Here is a 20,571-nt window from a genome sequence, read left to right as displayed (position 1 = left end):
TAACTTCAGATAACTAATAATGTTGAATAATGTTGTAATTTTAAGTTGTCAATGATGTAAAATTCAGCCTGATGTAAGAACCACATTGTTTTTTAGTTATTTGTCAATAGCATAATTTTTGTTGTTATTTTTAGAACTTTCCTGATGTAGATGATGAAGGATACAGCATTAAACCAGAAGCAACACAGGATATCCTTTTTACTATTGTTATGCCAAGTTATTTGATGTTACTACAGTTCTTTGGAGAGAGGAAGTACTGCCTAAAGAGTTAAGAAAGATAAATGACATTTATGCCTATGTTTCAACCTTGTATTCTTACATTCATATCTTTTGTAAAATGAACCAAATTTTTTCTTAGATGTGGTGTTACATGTTAAATGTTACAGATTAGATTAGATCAGGTCTCTTTAAAAGGAACCATAATGAACTGAGAAGTTCCCTTAAGGAAACTTTAAAAGGACAGTAAAAATAAAAAGAAAAAAAATAGCCAGAACAAAATCTTCCATGCAGATCTCTCTCCTTGAAAAGATCTCAGAGAGTTTATAAAGTAAAGTCTGCAAACTTTTTAAAGTGGATGGTGTGGTTATCTGTACTATACCTGCACCCTCCCATTTTTTTATAGTGCCATTAAGATGATTGGGAGCTCCAGCAGTGTAGAAATAGAATTTCTGTTACTTAATGAAGTCATTACACCACATGCTGTTTCCAGCTGGTGCTTTTAGCTTTTACTGTCTTTTTAATAGTAGCTTTCATATACAGAATAGATTTTCTTCTGAGTCACATTTATGGAGGCTCAAGATTTTTTCTCTGCCATTCCCCTGTTGCTTTGGAGGAAAATTCTTGTCCTCTTTTTTCCCTACCATCACAGAGGAATGCTCTTCTTAATAGCTGGGTATAATTACCATAGATCTAAGCAAGCCTAGTATGTTAGCAAGATAGCTAATTTTTGGTAATGTATTCACTGAATTTTCTAGGTACTTCAGATGAAAAGTGAATTTAGGCTGTAAAATTACCTTAAATTGCAAAAACTTTTAAGCAGTTAACAGCTCATTGCGGTGGGCCAGTTCATAATAATAACTTCTTTGTTTTCATCAACTTTGCAGAATATGCCTCTAATGCCCACATGGAAGAGTCCTGTAGCAACAAAAGCAGTTGACGTTATCTCCTATTTACAAAAGTGATATAAGAGTGACAGACTTTTATCCAGTTCTGAGAGGAGTATTACTTCATGCTTTGCATGTATTTCTGAAAGTGAGAGAGAAGAAAACAACATTCATACTTGTAATGAATGACTCATCTGGACATCCTTTTTTTTATTATCTCTTTTTTTGTTGTGAAACAAGAGAAAAGGCATGCATTCAGTGAAAAATATCAGTGATTTGCAATCTGTAATGAGATAGTACTTCAGCTTCTGAAAATCTTGAACAGATTCAAGCTCCCTTCCTCTTTTCCTCCCTTAGCCTCTAGAAATTTATTCTGTTGATGGGAGCTCTTGAAATAATTTTTGGAGGACATTAATTATAATGACAGTCAATAAGTCTGACTTAAATCTGTATTGGCAAAGCACTTTACAAGAACTGTCTTATTTGTACGAAATGAATCTTGATGGTCAGTGATAATTTTCAGGACAAGAAATCTTTTGATGAAATTAAAATTACTTGTCTTTGAAACCTTTTCTATAGCTTCATTTTGAAGGAACAGGTAGTCTGTCAGATGAAGATATATGGCTTTTTCCTCACCACAACTTTCAGATCCTTTCAGCTGAAGTAGGTTTGGAATGTCTTTAAGGTTCAGGTTTAAAACTGTGTTAGGGAATAGTTTGAAGGAATTTAATGCAAATGTCTGTCATATTTTCAGGTCAAAATAACAGAAGCCACTTAGAGAATATGTACAGTTCTTCCAGGTGGTACAAAACTTTTGTATTTCTGTAGAGGGAAATTTTCAAGTTTTTCTTGCCAAAACAGATGCAGTTTTCTTCAGTGCAGCTCCTGTGCATATAAAGGGCTGTTACATTTTCCTTATTTTGAAGGCTGAGATGTCATTGTGATTCCTTTTTTTCCCAAGATGGCAGTACTTTAAGCAGTTGATATTGTTCAGTTTACTGTGCAGCCTTCTGGCATCCTTTCTTGTAAAATTTTCAGTGCCACACTGTAAAAGGAGCAGGTAACAGTAGCTCCTGTTCTTTCCTTCTCTGTTAGTGTTAGGTACAGGTACCAAGGGCATTTCACTGCTTATTAAAGAACCTAGGCTTTTCTTCACTCGGTTTAAAAGATTTCTACATTTTCCATACGTCTGTTAGAATCCCTGTTGGAGTCTTGCAAATTATAATTTGAACATGCAGAAGTGTTGCTGCTCTAGAATCTTAAATTTAACCTCATGCCTTCAAATATGCAGTTGTTCAGTTATATAACAGGTAGTGCCATTCTTCAGTTATGACATCATGTTTTTCTGAACAGAATCATCATTATGAAGATAAGTGGAATAAACCCCTAAATTTTAACTCTGATTTGTGATTTTTGGACTGTGGGTGTAAGTAAGTGCACAAAGAGGTCACTTAAATGAGCATTTTGTGGAGCATAATTATGAAGTAGATTAAGCAGATGACTTTGTGGTATTTCCACCTTAACTGAGAAAAACATACCAAAGAGAACCATTTCTATTCATCCAGTGATTCTGACTCTGAAGATGATGAACCCAGGAGGTTCCATGTGGAAATAAAACCTGTCCAGCCCAATAACAGCTCTCAATACACTATGCCTTCTTTGGATGAATTAAAAGTGTCTATAGGGAACATCACTCTTTCTCCAGCAATATCTGTAAGTTTTGTTCCTCATATTTTTAATGTGTAGAAAAGTGGTAAAGAAACTGTCGTGTAAACATATATTATAGTGTTCAGAATTTATTCTAGGTTCAATGATCCTTTTTTCTTGTGCACTAGGTCATTTTTGGTACACTTTATATTCCAATGTATTTGTATTGCACTTTTTTACTGCAATATAACATTAAGTACTTTTCTCGTATTTAAACTTCCCTATGAGTCTCTTGAGTGCTCAGTTCTTGTCTTTGTGCTGTTGCCACCACAACATTCAATTACATTACAACACAAGACATTCAATTACATCTTAGAGTTAGCCAAGCATGGCTTTTAACATAATTTGCTAATTCATTTTCAATAACATACAAGTTTTTTAAAACAGATCTTATAATGAAGATACATGTAATATTTGCAGTACAGCTTTATTGACGTATCCTGCCAATTCACAGAATAATCCTTTATACCACCAGATGATAAATAATATTAGAGTATGCTAGTACAAGATTCAGATCAGAATAAGACTGGTTCTGATTTTAAGGAGAATAGTGTGCATAACATATTAATAATTTTTCTTTTTTTTCTCTCACCACATTTTGAAAGCAGAGACACAGTCCTGTAAGTAGAGAACGGCTTTTTATTTGCATTTTTAGTTAAAACCAAGTAAGTGTAGTATGCGTGGGGAGTTGTTGGGAAAACATGAGGAATGTTTTGTTTCATCTATACTGTGTGATAGATATATAAGCTGTTTTACTGTCCCAACCAGTAAAGAGGTTTTAAAATGCTGCTCCCTTTGTCAGCTCTATACTATTTATTCCTGCGTTTTCATACTGGTGTGGCAGATGCACACTGGTTTCTCTGTCCAGGCTCATGTTCCATGGTCTTCCACAAGCTTATGATGTTTTTACCTGGCATTGAAAGCAAAATACCTCATAGGAAGTTGAGTGGAATTAAGAACTCTGGGACTATTAAGTGCTTTATTTCACAGTAGAAGAACTTACTCCTAATCTTTTTTTCCTGTTTCAGGCACAGATGAATCAAAATTCATCCAGTAAGTGTGAATCTTTTAGTCTGTTAGTTTTTTAACATAGAATGAAAACAAATTCCTTTTTTTAATTGTTGGATACATAAACTTCTTAAGTATCTGTATTATAAAGGGAACAAAATTTTTCTCTTGTTAGTTTTATATACCTCTTTCTTATCTATGTACTTGGCTGTTCTCTGTTGTGGGGACCAGATGAACCTGTCTCTGACAGTAATGGGGAACACATCCAGATGCCAAAGGGGATTACCCCATGGAAGAAACTCCAGTGCAAGTTCCTGAAACCCTTCCACTTGCTCAAGTTTAGTACGACCCACAAACCAGCAAAGCACACTCTGTGTATGATGTAAAATAACGACATAGAGGACAGAGCATTAGCTTCTATTATGTGGGGGGCGGAGGGGGCATTCAGTGGGAAACCAGGCCAGATTTGCTGAAGAACAGTATTGATGTAAACAATACAATCCAAGGAGGAAATTTCAAGTAAACACTACTTCCTCATGAAATACATTGCTCTGTGTAGTCTTCTTGTATTTCAGGAATATCTAAACTTAAGTTATCAGAAATAATAAATTTTCTTTTTCCCATTTTAATAGTAATTTGTTTTGAAGTGTCAACATTAATATTAACTATCTTTTTATATTGAAAATGAAATTTTTATTTTATATTTCACAGTTTTAGTGATAATGCTGTATCTTTTTCTTAGGTGAAGAGTTAACAAAATCAAAACTTTCTGCTCCAATTAATGAGTAAGTTCAAATTTAAAATTCTATCAAATGCAGTTTTGCAGGAATTTGTTCTTACTTTTCTAATACTCAGAAACTCATTGGAAATGACAGCTGAGTCCTGTTTTAAGTTGTAACTCTATTGCATTATAAGACTAAGTGTATCAATGCATGTTTCCATCATTTGTTTACCCCTTCTAATACATTTGATTTATTGTGATCTGTCTCAGTTGATATTTATAATTACATGGCTACACAATGTTTCTAAATAAGACAGATTTATTTTCTGTCTAAGAGTGTTCCATGGTAAAGAACAGATTGCAAACCCCAAATTTACACAGATCTGCATACATTGCTTATGTGTATATACACTGAAATAAATGAATTTGAAGATATAGGTCTCAAAAATTACAGTTACTTAACTGACATTATGAAGTATGTCCACACACAAATTTGCACCTAGGTGTTGGCTAAGATAGTCTCCTTTTGTGCAAATCAGTTCTTCAACCTGCAACTTTAATTATTTTCTTTTTAGATGCAAAGACTAATATAGACTTATTTGTCAAATTTTTTATCATATTATTGAGGGACTTTTTACATGGGTCATGTAGTGCTAGGACTAGGAAGAATGGCTTTAAACTGAGAGTAGTTTTAGATTAAATATGTGGAAGAAATTCTTTACTGTGAGGGTGATGAGACATGGAAACAGGTCGCTCAGAGAAGTTCTGGATGCCTTGTCTCTGGAAATGTTCAAGGCCAGTCTGGAAGGGGCTTTGAACAACCTGGTCTAGTGGATGTCAGCATGGTTGGAACAGGATTTTTAAAGATCCCTTCGAACCCAAACTATTCTGAGATTTCTATAATTATTACATTATCAAACTACTATGAAGTTTATGATTTTTATGAAATTTTTTATTTCATAAATATTTCATTTCTATTCCAATTGTAACTCCTAATATAGAAAGGGGAACAGTGACTTCCTGGCATGGGATCCACTCTTCAGCACTTCTCTTGAATCTTCCTCTTCAGCTTCCTTGGCATCCTCATCCTCCTCAGGTAAAATATTTGGTAGTAGAAAATGTTTTCTCCGTATATTTCAGGATGTTCTGGTGTCATTTTTTCAGTTATTGCGAGGGGCTTTGTTTTGACGCATAAATGATAGAATTTTGTACAGCAGTACACTGTCTTAGAAATACTACACAACTGAGAATGCAGTATATGAGGCTTTCAAGCTAGAAAACAAGAGGGAAGAGGGAGTGCTAGACTCTTTAGGAAAATTCTGTCTTGCTCCTGCCTTTTTTTATTGCCTTCTCATACTTACTGAAAAATTGCTCACCAATAATGTAATCCTTTTTTTTTCAGCTGGTAGGGCTGGGAGATTAAATGGAGGTTTTTGCAGCAACTGTGAGAAAAGCTGAATGAAAAAAGCACAATGAATAGGGATGGATTTCTTCTTTCCAGGGAAGTCGATTGGGCAATGTAGTACAAAGGCATTGCAGAGCTTTGCTGTGGGAAACTTGTTTCCTGTAGGAAAGCATGATTCTGTTAGGAGATGTGAAGGCATAATCCAAGGGGAGATGGATAAAAATGGCAGGCCTGAGACTTGAATTAAGCTGAGATCCTGAAAGCAGGGATATTGCAAGGAAAAGAATGGTGTGTGGAGTATGGGAGGTGGGGGAGAGAGCCTATGTTGCATGGGAATTTTGGGTTGCAGAATATTAGTGTTGGTAGGACACTGGCAGGTTTTCCTGAAACCCAGTATTTGCAAAAGATAGTTCCATAGTTCTTTTCAGTCTACCTGCTGTGTATCTGTACTCCAAAATCTTAATTTTCTTTTAATGTAGACATTTTTCTCCTCCCACACACCTGAGAAAGGAAGTATGTCCACTGATGTTTTTTAATGAAGTAGTTGTATTCCAAAAATAGTCCTCACTTCTTTGTTCATGATCATGGCCTTCTAGCAGTTTTCTTCTGTGCTTGATCATGCAGATTGAAGAACAGTAAGGAAGATTACATATAGGAGAATTCTGAAGAAGTCATGTTACTTCTTCTTGGCTTTAGTAATGTTCTTTTAGCAACAATCAACATTGCTTTGTAACACTTCAGAATCTAAGTAGAACTTCGTCTTTCACTACAAACTCGTGTTTCTTAAAGCTTACGGTTTTAATAAATCCAGCTTACAGAATTCATCATAATTTTCTCATCCTGACTTACATAATTAGTCAGTAGTATTGGCTAGTGAATCCACCATGTGTGGTAACACATTTAAGACTAAATTCTAGAGACAGATATATTACTGGAATATTCTGAAAAGACGTGGTGCTTTCTTAAAATATTCTGTTTTGATAGCTTTGCTCTGGTGTTGGAGTCTGCAGAGAAAGGCAGAGGATACTTAACTTGTTGTGTTGGTGGTTGTAGCTGTATTCAGGTGTTTATTGCTGTGCCTGCAAGGGAAGTTAAAGCACATTAGGAAATTTTCATACAGTCCCTCCTGGCAGCAGAACTGTGGAGAAAGTAGTCTCTGGTTGATGAATAATGACAGAGATCCATAATATCCTCTGTAGCTATATCTGGTAGGAAGTCATCTACCCTAGTCCTCATACCCATGAGGCTTATGCACAGAGCCCTTCAGTTCACTGGAATTATTTAAAGGATTGTTGTTCTAGGTGTTATCTAAAATATTTACATTTGTGAAATAATCTGTAGAGTTAAATATAAAGTAAGTGTTCCGAAGTATGACAAATTTCTAATGCATTTGGGGCAAAAAAACCAATTGGATCAATATAGGTCATATTGTTGTTTAAATTGAGTTCTAATGCTTACTAACTTGCAACTTAGTTCTGAGGTTTTTAAAAAAATACTTAACTGATCTGATTGTATTTTCCTTGAAATCAATGTTTTATCTTCGACTTGAAGGTTTGTAGTAAGATGGTGCTTAAAGTTTTTAAAAATCTCAATCCAAAAGTTAAATTACATACATTAGTTGTTTGGAATACAGTATATGTCCCTTACTGTTTAAACATTTGTTTAACTATTGTTTTATAACTGTGTTAATCATTGAACACTTAAACTACCTTGGTATTTGAGCAGACAGTGGTTTATGCAGCACTGAAGTAATCTTTGGTCATCCATGAATAATCTTGCTTTATTAGAAGTTTAAGCTAACTTAGTTATCTTGAACAAACACAGCAGACATTTTTTAGCTAGTTCTTGATACTGTAAAAATGCTTCTATTTAGTTATCTTTGTTATTTTCATCCATATGTACTTTTAAAATAGTTCTTAACATCACTTTTTTTTTCAATAGGATTTGTAGTAGTATTTTTAAGTCTTTGAATCATAGTTAAAATATCTGCTAGAAAGGGAAAGCTGTGTTAAAATTCTTAACATTTAGGTGGACTTAGAGAATGTATTTGTTTATGGCAAAAGGGCCACTGTAGAGAGGACAGCTGTACTTATGACCTGAACTTCTAAATGTGTTTCTCTCTTTTTTTGATTTTGGTTGTCACTGCTGTTGCTCCTAGCTCTGCCAATCTGCAAGATGTTGAGAATTGACTAACCTTGCATTTTCTGCTTCTGTTGTCATCTGGAGCAACAGGCAACAGCAAGTGCAGGGAATACTTGTGGAAAACTCCTTTTTTCAGCAGTCTGAAGACTATAGGATGAGAGAGGAAAAAAAACTGAGGTGGATGATGCCTCATCCATATTGTTACTCTCTAGACACAGGTTGATAGAGACAGAATAAATATCAGACTGGATCTCATGCCTGCATTTTCTTCATTCACTCCCCTGAAAGCCAAATCTGTTGGACCTTCCTATTACAAATGTTAGGACTAAGAGGATCAAAGTCTTTGGAAGGAACAGGATAGGTTTGATTAAATGCCTTTGAAGGAGATTAAAAGCAGAAAGCTGTGGAGAGGAACCAAAAATGGAGTAGGATGCAAGAAGGAAAAGACAAAGATGAGAGAAAATTAAATCGCAACAGGTAGGAAGTCAGAGAAATAAGGAAAGCTGTGAGAAGTAGAGCCTTAAGTGGAGAGATACATAATAAATTATTTTTTTATGTACTAAAAAATGGAAAGTGAGATGGTTGGCAATACAAATGAGGTACATATGATATGTTACTGGCTTTTTCCTTTCTTTTATTTGTAAGGGGGGGGGGTTAGCTTAGTAGAGGAGTTATTTTTCATGCTGGCTGGTAATCCTTGTGCAGTGGATATTGAATACTTTTTTGAATATTGAAATTTTAATCTTTTCATTGTCAGTCCTAGTTTCAATTCTTCCCTTTTCCTTCAGCTACCCTAACAGAGCACAATAGGAGCTCCTCCTCATCTACCACTGATTTGCCTGGGTGTAGAGTATCTCAGTTTTTGCTTGGACACCAGACAGATTCTGGGTCTACAAGCCCATCCTCACCAGACTTTACCATTAGCACTTTGTGCAAATCTGGTGTTACAGCAGCGCCATCAGGGAGTACCAGTACTTTATCCTGTTTTTCACGGTCTCAGAGTCAGTGGATTTTCTTTGCTGATGAACTTCTTACTATTAGACACACAAGCACAGACAAGAAGGAGCCCCAAAGATTGCATTTTAAAACTGAAAATGCCTGCCTTGCCTCTTCTGCTTTGCTTGGGAATTCTTCCAACAGCTGTGCTTCTGAGGATCAAAGTGACCTTTTCAATAACTCTATATGCCATGAACAATTATTCATTGAAGAAACTGGCACTGCTGCTGAAGTATCTTCTGCATCATCTTCAGCACTACTGGACTATAGTTTAGTGTCTTCTTGTGCTCATACAAATAAGGGTATGCCAAGCATGCATTCTGTACTGCTCTCTGCTAATAACTGACTCCAAAAAGCAAGCTTTGGACTCATTTTTCTTTTTGTTATTATTGCTCAACTGATGTTAAAATTAACTCATCTTCTTACTTAGAATGTACTAAACTGCTTGTTAATACCAGTTGGGACTGTGAAGTAAATATTCAGCTTGAAATATGAAGAAAATTCATATTATTCATTTAAAGGCATTGCTTTCTTTTAACTATGCAGTGTTGTTTTTCTAGAAATGGGAATGTATTTTTGTGGAATGTCAGGCAGCAGTGAGATCACAGAGATTAAGTAATTGCATTTGCAAAACAATTCTTTTTACATACAAGCTTCCAAGAGTGGTTGGTATAAAATCACTTGAGAGCAATGAGAAAGCCCATGATGCTGTTTTTAGAGTCACTTTTCAGGTTATCACATGGCACTATTTTAAAAGCACCTATGATTTGTGGTAACTCTTAAAACATAGCACTTGTAAAATAGGAACTTCTAATAAAAATATCACTTCCAGATATTCTGCTCAAGTAAAAAAATATTTATGTCCAGTGTGATCTTTGTAATATTTATTTTGTTAAATTTACTTTCTTTCAGCGAGGCCCACCACTCCTCTTTCTGTGGGCACCATTGTACCCCCACCAAGGCCTGCTTCAAGACCAAAGCTGTCTACTGGGAAACTTAGTGGGATTAATGAAATAGTATGTACTGATTATTAATTTTTTATTTGCCATTTTGACTTGATTCCAGATACACCATTTGTTTACACTGTTACAGTGAAGTTACTTTCCAGCCTATGTTCAAGGAATCATATAAGCAGATTTTCAACATTGCCAAATAGGCATGGTAATAGTTTATAATAATAATCTTATTACGACAGATAATTATTAACACAATACAAAGGTCCAAACCATAATTTTTGCTTCAGCTGAGTGTTTTTAATTGAGCAAATCAGTAATTTGATAATGAAAGATGGTGCATGCAAAGATCGAGGTTTTCAAAATGTAGAAGTACTAGTGAAGTTTTTAACAAACCTCCTTTGATTTAGGGATATCACCAAATCTTTGGGAAATGAGTGGGTTTTTTTCAGTCATGTATTGACAAAAGTAGTCCTGTTGTGACTTCTCCCTCCCTTGCTGGTTTGTGGAGAAGGGAGGTGGTAGATCACAGCAGTTACCCATGAGGGTAGTGAGAGGTTGTGCGCTGCCTGCATGTGCCTGTAGTGCAGATTCACTTGCCGATAAGGAATGTGGTAAAGAATGCAAGTACCCAAACAGCCTATCAGTCTTGGCCATGCTTAATTTCCTCTGTAAATATTAGTATTCTGCAGATTTCACTTGACTTACTGACTGGGAAAAATGCGCCTGTGGTAAAATCCTCTTATTGTCCTTCAAAGTAGCAAGATATTTTCACCATATTCTTGTTATAAACAAAATTCTCATTGTATGCTTTGACAAAACTGACAAAACATTTTCAAACTGTTTTGCTTTTCTGTAGGATCAGAACAGAGTTAATTTTGAAATTATTTCTCTTTCCAATACAGAATTGTAGTAATTGCTCTTAGCCCAAGGAATCTGTTCTTCATGTCATCATAATTAAATAGAAATTATCTGGTACTGTTCTGCTGTAAAGTATGATCCTGAACAAAGCTATATTCATTTTATACTGTTGCTTTAGAAATTGGCTATTATCTGGATACAAGTAGAAGGTTGTCATTTGTCTTCATTATGTCAACTCCTTTTGCAATTCTCATACTCTCTATCAAAGCCAACAAGTGCAATAGAATGGGGGAAAAAAAGTTACAGTGACATCCTGCCCTTAGGGGGAAGGAAACACCCAAGATTCACAAATACTAGTGGTCGAAAGGAATGGCTAAAGTCAGAGGGTCCACAAAACTCACGAAGCTTTATTATTAAAGTATGCACTTGGCATGGAAATTGGTATGTTAGTTCCTGACCTACAATATATGCACATGACAGTGGGTTCTGGATAAAAAGGTAGAATAAAAAAGGAAGAGACAAAAGAACATATTTATTAAACAGGAAGAGAGGGAGAGAAAGGGAGAAGAAGAGATCACCGATCCTGGTTCCAGTGTTGGTTCAGCTGATGGGGTGTTCTGGGGGTATCACCCAGGCTTGGTGGGGGTACCTTTTTATAGACAGGTTTTCCCCACCCTGGAGCTAAGTTTCTCACTTTCTATGCAAATCAGTTATCATGCACAGTTCATCTTTCAGACCTTTCTGGAACTGAGTCAGAGGGCTTTGGGGCCCTTGGGTGGTCTTGATCCCCCTCTACAGTCCATTCCCACTTCTCTGTCTCATTCCTGCACTTGAGCTGTTCCTGTACTTGTGTTTATCTGCAGGAGCCATAAGAGGATGTTTGTCCTGGAAAAGTGCTGCCTACCACTGCATAGCCCCTTCTCCAGCCACATCTTGTTATTTCTGTTTGTTATTACCAACCGTCCTCGGTTATTACCAGCAGACCTCATCTGTTGGTACCAACAGTCCTTTGTTATTAACAACAATCTTTGGTTATTACCAGCAGGCCTTGTCTATTAGTACCAACAGTCCTTGGTTATTACCAACAGTCCTTGATAATTATCAATGGTCCTTGATCATTATCAACAATCTTTGTGAGTTATTACCAGCAATCCTTGGTTGGCTCTACAGCCATCCAGCTATCAGTGTTTCAGACATACACATTAGCCCCTTATCTTCTGGGATTCTACAGTTATCCTGCCAAAATGATGCTTAGGGGGTTTCTAAACATTTCAGATAGGTTAATCCCAGCGTGATCATTACTTAAATACCTTAACAGTTAAGCGTATCCTAAAACCATCCAGAGATTTAGCATGGAAGAGACTTTTAAGTTCTCTAGGCCAACCTGCTCAAAAAAGGACTGACTTCAAAATAGTATCAGGTTGCTCAGGCACATGCTGAGTTTTGAAAATCTCGAAAGTGGGAGATTTTACAGTCTGCCAGTCTGGCAGCCTGTCTCAGGATTTCACCACAAGGTTGCAAGAAGGAATTTTTCCCAAAGTCCAGCTGAAATTTCTCCTCTGTAGCTCTTGGTCTCTTAAAAGAGCCTGACTCAGACTTCTTTGTGTGCCCCTTTTTACCTAGTAAGAGACTGCTAATAAATCTCTTCTTAGGCGTCTGTTCTCTGGGCTGAAAAAACCCTGGTCCTACAGCCTGTTCCTCTCTCACTCCTGTACGCTAGTCACAACTGTTTTAGTTGCCCTGTGCTGCTCTCACTTCCAATTCATTAGCAGCTCTGCTTTAGCTCTCTAAATCCATGTTTGCCACACATACACAGGGCTGTAGTCTTAGTTTCTGATACTGTGTTATATTATTATTATTGACAGGCTGCTGCATAATTAAAAATATTAGACTTGACTACTCTGTCAAAAAAAATTATCATCTATGAAATAATTTAATTTACTCCAATGGACAATGTAGGTTCTCTGTTTTACACTAAAAACTAGGGTAAAACATTAAATAAACTATGTTGAGAAACACTGTGAAATTGATTGGGGCATGAAATAAGAACTTTTCTATTTACAAAGGTTTTTTTCATCTCTTTAAAACCACTTTGTGTTATATTCTTGTAATCTCTTTTTTCAGCCTAGGCCTTTCAGCCCTCCATTGACCTCTAACTCAAGTCCACCTCCAGCAGCTCCTTTGGCACGTGCAGAGAGCATTTCTTCTATATCCTCTTCTGCTTCCCTTAGTGCAGCAAACACACCTACAGTTGGTAAGTTTAATTAACCATTTAATCTTACTTTAGGAATAGGATAACTCAGCACCTGTTACAAGAACCATTTGTTGGAGTTAGTTGTTTCATATGCGAGTCTAGGTACTTGGAGCATCCTTTGCAATATCTGCTTCCAAATGACACTGAGACGCAGGAAAGTGAATTAAATTAGATTAGACCATAGATCCAATTATGGCATTTTCTCTAGGGAAATATTATTCACAATTAACACTCCGTGAATTCTTACTTGGTATGCTTGTATATCCATCAAATACAGCATGTTATCATATATTTGTTCAGAAGATGTTGTTGTATATGTGCAGAAATACTTAGAGATACTGAAAATTTGAATGAATACAAATGTTCACAAAATTGAGTTCTTTAATGTTCTTTTAATTTTGTTTGTTGTTCCATAATTGCAGTTTCCAAAAAATAAATCTAATGCATCTTTTTCTTTAAGTTAGTTAAGAATGTAAGCTAAGTGAATGTTCAGTAAAAGCAAAACAGTTAAACAAGAAAGATAAAGATGAAAAGCAAATTAGTCTTCATGTGTTGCCACTAATTTCAGAAGGTTTTTTCTTGTTTTTAAAGGGAGGTCCTTCTGTTTTGATATTTGATTATAACAAGTCAAAAGGAGACATCGGAGTTTTTTTAATTAGATGGGGTATTTTGTTAGTTTGGGGAGGGCAGGGCTTGAGATGTTTTAACTTGTTTATTTAGCAGAGTTGAATTCTTTAATTCCTGAACACTGTTACACCTTTAGTCACAAGTTAAATCAAGTTGTCAAGTTATCATTCAGTTATCTGCAAATGTTATTGATGCCAAGGATTCCTCACTCAGCAGCTCAGAAGAGCACCTCTGCAGCACCTAGTGGGAGTTCTGAAGTGGAGTTGTTTCCACCCTGTGCAAAGCTACTGAGTTTTGCCCAACCTTAGCTCTTACAGTTCAATGTTCACCAGTTTCACAAATGCTGAGAAGCATCACAGAAACACAACTGATATTTTGGTTGCAAGAGTCTATCCAGGCTGACATCCTCAGGTCTCAGCTCTGGTGTCGAGGAACCAAAAATTGGTGGCAAGAGCATCAATATTCCCAGCTCTGGGGATATGTGTCTATGTTGTTGGAAACAGTGGCAGAGTGAAATCATGAGGTGAGGCAGGAGGTAAGGAGGTGTGTGCTGACACTGAGATTTGATGTGGTTATTATTGCAGCCTAGGAAAAATAAATAAGACCAGTTTCATCTGCACTGACTGTATGAATTAAATAGTCCTGGGAAAATGGGAAGGGCAGTGCACAAAGCTGATATACTTTGGGGGATGAGGTTATAGTCTGCAATACATTCTGTATTCTTTTGACATTTGCACAATCCAGTGTTCCCCTTACCCCATTTGTTCTGAATAATGGAGAATTGACTCTATAATTATCTTTTTCCAAGTGAACTTTAAGGCGTGCATAACTGAGTTTTTCTTTTACACTTTAGCCTTAATTTAATTTGCAAAGTATTTTTTAAAGATTAATTTTTAACATCTATTTTTGCTTGAAATACTTTGTTTTCTTGCAATGTTTTGTTTCATTTAAATGTAATAGACGATGATATTTTGATTCGAAATCTTCCTACAATTGAAAAGCTTTGTGAGACACCACCAGGTATTGTACTCAAAGCACATTTATGTCTTAACTAATCATCCTAATACGTGATATCTAATAAAATTGTATTTCTTTTGAAACAAGTTTCTCCAGATATTTCTGGTATCTGGCACATACAAGTTTCTTCAAATCTCAACTACATAACAAGTTGTATGTTGCTGAAATCACCAAAACTTGATATAAGCACTTTTATATAATGTTATCTTCTGTCTATGCACTTCTCTGCTTCATAAAAAGCTGGCACTTGGCCTTGCTTCTTCAGTTTGTCATTATTACTTTCTTTCAAGTGAAGTGAATATACTTTTATTTTGATAATCCTTTTTCTCCTAACACAAGTAGGTAAAAATGTTTCTATATTTACATCGAATTCAAATCTTAGAAGACAGACATAATAAAGGTAGTACGTTTTAAAATAAATTTTATTTTCATGACAGCTGTTTAGCTAATATTAAAATTGTCTGGATCTTTGTTCCTTAACTGAACTAAAACCATTTGATCAGCTTTATTCATCTGCCCTTTTTATGACCAATGATGCAGTCTTTTGTTCTGCAGTTTTGGTCTGCACCTTGAGTGTCAATGCAACCATTTGCATGGTTATGTCACTAGCTCTTGTATCAGCACAGCTCAGGGGCTGGTAGTGGTTGTGAGGCTGAGGCAGACGGCATGGCATTTAAGCCAGTTTTGCCATTCCTGTCAAAGGTGCTAGAACTGGAGCCTTGATCTGGGCTGCAGCCTGAGATGAAGTGAGGACACCTTCATGCATCTCTGTTATGTCCCTTCCATCTGAGACCTCACAGCAGATATAGAAAGTCCTGAAGCTGAATGTTGCTGCATTGAATTGTACTTTCAGCAGCAAGGCAACAAAACTATGACTTTCAGCATCAGGATAAGTAGTTATCTTTGTTCATATCTAGTTCATATGCTAGAATGATGGAATCATGAAGGTTGGGAAAAGACCTCCAAGATCATCAAGTCCAGCTGTTGACCGATCACCACCTTGTCAACTAAACCACAGCACTAAGCAATCCAGTCATTTCTTGAACACCTCCAGGGATGGTGACTCCACCACCTCCCTGGGCAGCCTATTCTAAGTGAAGAAATTCTTCCTATTGAGCAACCTGAATCTCCCCTCTCCTCTTTTCCTATTGCTGATTGCCTGAGAGAAGAGACTGTCCCCTACCTTCCTACACCCTCCTATCAGGGAGCTGTAGAGAGTGATAAGGCCCTCCCTGAGCCTCCTTTTCTCCAGGCTAAATGTCCTGAACTCCTTCAGCTGTTTCTCAAATGACTTAATCTCCAGACCTCTTCCTTGCTTCATTGCCCTTCTCCAGACATGCTCCAGCACCTCAGTGTCTTCCCTGAACTGAGGGGCTCAAAACTGGACACAGCACTCGAGTGCGGCCTCACCAATGCTGAGTACAGGGGAACAATCCCTGCCCGGGTCCTGCTGGCCACACTGTTGCTGGTACAGGCCAGGATGCCATTGGCCTTCTTGGCCACCTGGGCACACCCTGGCTCATGTTCAGCTGCTGGCACCAGGTCCTTTTCCTGTGGGCAGCTTTGCAGCCACTCTGCCCCAGCCTGTGGCACTGCCTGGGGTTGTTGTGACCCAGAGGCGGGACCCAGCACTGGGCCTTGTTGAATGTATAGTAATTTATTTATTTATTCAGCTTATTGGTTTCTAGGAGAATGCATAGATTTTTGAGTCAAAGGGTGATGAACAGTAGGAGCAGAGCAAACAAGAGAGGAGAGATCTCATTTGTAGTTCCCTAAATAGGTCTCAAAGAAATATCTATACATATGTATTTGCCGTGGTGTTCCCTAAAATAAAGTAAAAATAGTGTTATTATTTCTAATAAATTTCACTCTTCAGTCAAGAAAAAAATATTTGTCTTTTACCAATAGGAATACAATGAATATATGTGCATTACTCTGCATAATTTTTCAAATACTGCTATAAAAATGTACATAAGGCCGTTAAGTAGAAGATTTAAAAATAATTTATACACCTATAATAATATAATCCTATCTCCTCTAAAGATGTTTGTTGTTTTTTAGTTAATTGTCTGAAAAAGACATTAAAACAGCTCAGCGACTGTCGTGCCACAAAGTGTACACATTGAATGTACACTTTGGCTTTAGTGAAGAATAATTCTGGAGTTCAGTATTTCACCAAACAGAATTTCTAGTAATTGATAACTCATTATTTTATTGCACATTTGCTTCTTGAAATAATGATTTCTAGAATCCTGAGACTATTGAGAATCACAGCTTTTGTTGGTAGTTTTCAAGGAGAGAAAAAACTTTGGAATCATGATCTATGTATTGTCTGAAAGAATAAAGAAAAACAACCTACTGTTCATACTGAAAAAATTTAATAAATCAGTGGTTTGTAGCCAGAATCATAATAATTAGTTCATTTAAGAATTTTTGATTTTCAACAATTGCAAATAGATTGTTTGGATCTAAGGAGGCCTAAGTGTTGCACAAATGTTTTCATGGTACTGTGAAGCATTCTGAACATTTTACTACCTTATGCGAGAAATTGTAATGGAGAGGGAGGTATGAAGTAGCAGAATTAGACCAGCTTGTGTCTTTTGCTATGTCACTACTTCATTCACTTATCTCTTAATTTAAGGTCTAATATGAGGTATTAGGTGTTCTGTGAAGAACAAGGCCCCAGCTTCCTTTTTGCTTCTGAAAGAGCTCAGAAAGCACAGCCACTTAAATAGGTTTAATTTGCCGTGAGCAATATTGTACACAAGCATTTTGTCTCTGCTTTACAGTATAAAAGAGAAATTTTTCAATTTGCTTATTAAAAGATGAAGATTGTGCTTCCTTTGTGGTAGATAATACTATGTGATACAGACAATTTCTGCATGTAGAAAAAACCATAGTAAGATGCTATATCTACTACACTGCTGCACTAAGAAAAAAAGAAGGAACTTCCAGTATTGTCTTTTATATCCCATACACATAGAAAATTTGTGAAAAGTGAAATCCTATGACAACATGTTTCATCAACTGGATATGCGCGTTTCAGAAGCCTTAGCATGAGGTCTTAGTTGATTTTTATAGCTCCATATTGGAATTGTGTTGTGTTGGTGCAAGCAGCAATTGAAGACTTCTCCACCGATTTCTGCTTGGGAATTGCTATGTCTGTTGGCTGCAAAAGTTAAAAGAATGTTCAAGAGTTCACTTACGTGGGGTAATATTGATGAATTTACATTTAAGTTCATTTTTACTGTAAGTGAATTATTTGTATTTCTGTGACCATTTTATCATACATTTGTCCATACAAAAAGCATACAGTAGGGATTTTTTTAAAGCATTCTAGTCAATTTGCTTTGGGTCTGTTGACTTCACTCCCAGCAGTAGCCATTTCAGTGCAGTGTTCTTCTGTCTCATGTATTTCCTTGTGTCTGTTTACATGATGTCATACCAATAGGCCTGTGTCCTTAGGCTGCTAAGCAGCGTTTTGCTAGGATTGTACTGTACTATGTACTGTACTAAGTGTATTTCTACACTTTTCAAGTAATACCTCAGATGGTACTGTGACCTTGGTGTAAGCTCATGTGAAAATTACAGATGTAGTCAACCATTCTGAAATCTACTAAGCTTTTTGAAAATTAAATCTATACACTGTATGTATTCTAGGTGTTTCACGTGGTCCCAGCCCCGTCAGCCTTGGAAACCAGGACACCTTGCCTGTTGCAGTAGCCCTTACTGAATCTGTTAACGCCTACTTTAAAGGAGCAGATCCCACAAAGTTAGTTAAATAGTGAATTGTATTAAATGTAATGAGTTACAATAAGAAAAGCCACTGGGTCTATGTTTCATACTGTGGGGGGGAATGAGTATGCATTAGAAGGGGAATTCAAAGGGTTTTTTGCACTGGGTATAAATGACTATGGGTATAACAGTGGCTTATTGCTCTGTAATGGCCTGCGTCCTGCCAGAAGTTCAGATATACCTGCTTTACAAAAATGTGTTCAGTGAGAGCACTGAGAATTACAAGGATTTTTGTCATTGTCAGGTAGGTGTTACATGTAATTTTGTGCAGCTGAAAGCACTCATTCCCTGTCACCTCCATTGCTATGCTACTTAGGCCTTGCCTAGGCATAGCTGTGCCATGTTTTCAAAGCCTGAAAAATATCCAAGACTACTGTATGCTTAAGCAGTTAAAGCTTTTTCTTTCTTATTTCATCTTACTTCCAAGTTGAACGTGACAGTACATAGTCACATTACCTTCATTTGAGATTGATTTTCTGGTTTTAATTCAGTTCATCAGATTGTAAAAATACAGTGGCTGCTTTAAAATTAGTATTATAACTAGGCAGTTTATGAGTTGCAATGAAGCTGATCTTTTTATTCTCTTCTAGATGTATTGTGAAGATTACTGGGGATATGACAATATCATTCCCAAGCGGGATTATTAAAGTCTTCACCAGCAACCCATCTCCTGCTGTGCTCTGCTTCAGGGTGAAAAACACAAGCAAACTAGAGCAGATTCTTCCAAATGCACAACTTGTATACAGGTTTTGTATTTTTTTTTTCAATGTAATTGTAAACTACAAAATTTGTAAATTATGAGTTGTTGTGTATGTAAATCAGAATTCTTTGCATTCTGGTTGATTTAATTACATATAATTTAATTTTCTGAATTAATCTTGTTCAGCTTAGTTCTCTCCACTGTCACTATTAAAAATCTCAGCGATTACTGGACTTAAAACTTGTGCTGAGTATAACAGGAGCCATAAAAAATGTGTAAATGTGTCTATGTTTTTATATGTATTTTATAAATAATTTCTTTATACAGGAGTAATAGTGGTAAAACTAAATGATGAAACAGTAGGCTTAAATGGAAAACAAGTAGTAGGAGATTCATGTACTCTCATTTGCCATCTACTAGTGCATTTTAAAGCTGACTCATTACACTAAGATTCTTTACATTATTATCTCTCAGATGTGTAGCAGCATGCTTGGAAGAATTTGTAAGAAAAAAGGTTGCTGATTAAGTACAGTAATTGTTGAAATTGCACTTGAAGATACTATTAAAAAGAACCAAACCAGAAAATCTGGAATTTTTTAACAGAAATCCGTTTCAGCTGAGCAGTTTATATTTCATTTATTGAAGATACTATTTGAACACTAAGTTAAATGGTTTTAAATGCTGTATTTTTTAAATTACTAAAATAATGAATCCAACCATGTGCATGTATTCTTTTTTATTTAATTTCATTTTGTTAGTTCATACTTAAAGTAATGAATGATTCACACAAAATTAAGTTTAATCACTGTTGGATATGACAGTTTATAACTGAAAAGTTAGCAGAGCTGTATCTGACAAAGTGAATTATACTGAAAAAGCATATTTTGCAAAAAAAGGTTAAAATGCCTAGTGTTTTTGTATGAGTGGTGTAATATTTCACCCCTAATTAGTGATCTTTCTTTGTAGTGATCAGTCACAAAGTGACTCCAGTACTAAGGATTTTTGGATGAACATGCAAGCTATAACTGTCTACCTCAAGAAATTATCAGAGCAGAATCCATCTGCATCCTATTACAATGTGGATGTTTTAAAGTATCAGGTAAACACTTCTTTCATTTTGGAATTTTTAAGGAATTCCAGCAGATCTGATGTCTACCCAGAAATTAAAATAATTATTCTTTGTCTGCCAGTATGGAGATGAACTGTCATGCCTCATCTAGACCAATTCTGGGTATGTCTCTACTTACAATACATAAACTCTGCCCAGGCTTAGCACATTCCT

At 36.2% G+C, this 20,571-nt stretch overlaps 1 protein-coding gene across 8 annotated transcripts in view; it reads left to right on the top strand.

Moving 5' to 3' along the window:
* Positions 1 to 20,571, top strand: part of FCHO2 (FCH domain only 2) — an 88,869-nt gene that overhangs the window by 58,226 nt on the left and 10,072 nt on the right. For 2 of the 8 annotated variants that reach the window (XM_017740657.1, XM_017740662.1), the window contains 12 exons: positions 135 to 189; positions 2,638 to 2,816; positions 3,416 to 3,430; positions 3,839 to 3,863; positions 4,561 to 4,603; positions 5,541 to 5,635; positions 8,875 to 9,384; positions 9,995 to 10,098; positions 13,021 to 13,150; positions 18,455 to 18,566; positions 19,180 to 19,335; positions 20,256 to 20,388. In XM_017740657.1, the coding sequence (XP_017596146.1) occupies positions 135 to 189; positions 2,638 to 2,816; positions 3,416 to 3,430; positions 3,839 to 3,863; positions 4,561 to 4,603; positions 5,541 to 5,635; positions 8,875 to 9,384; positions 9,995 to 10,098; positions 13,021 to 13,150; positions 18,455 to 18,566; positions 19,180 to 19,335; positions 20,256 to 20,388 (1,557 nt within the window). Of the gene's footprint in view, positions 1 to 134; positions 190 to 2,637; positions 2,817 to 3,415; positions 3,431 to 3,838; positions 3,864 to 4,560; positions 4,604 to 5,540; positions 5,636 to 8,874; positions 9,385 to 9,994; positions 10,099 to 13,020; positions 13,151 to 18,454; positions 18,567 to 19,179; positions 19,336 to 20,255; positions 20,389 to 20,571 lie in introns of those variants that run through there. The other 6 variants (XM_017740658.1, XM_017740659.1, XM_008638619.2 and 3 more) reach the window with 6 other exon arrangements.

The sequence above is a fragment of the Corvus brachyrhynchos genome, unplaced genomic scaffold (genome assembly GCF_000691975.1).
Source record: "Corvus brachyrhynchos isolate BGI_N302 unplaced genomic scaffold, ASM69197v1 scaffold467, whole genome shotgun sequence".
Taxonomy (NCBI): Eukaryota; Metazoa; Chordata; class Aves; order Passeriformes; family Corvidae; genus Corvus; species Corvus brachyrhynchos.
This window is presented reverse-complemented; position numbering and strand designations above follow the sequence as displayed.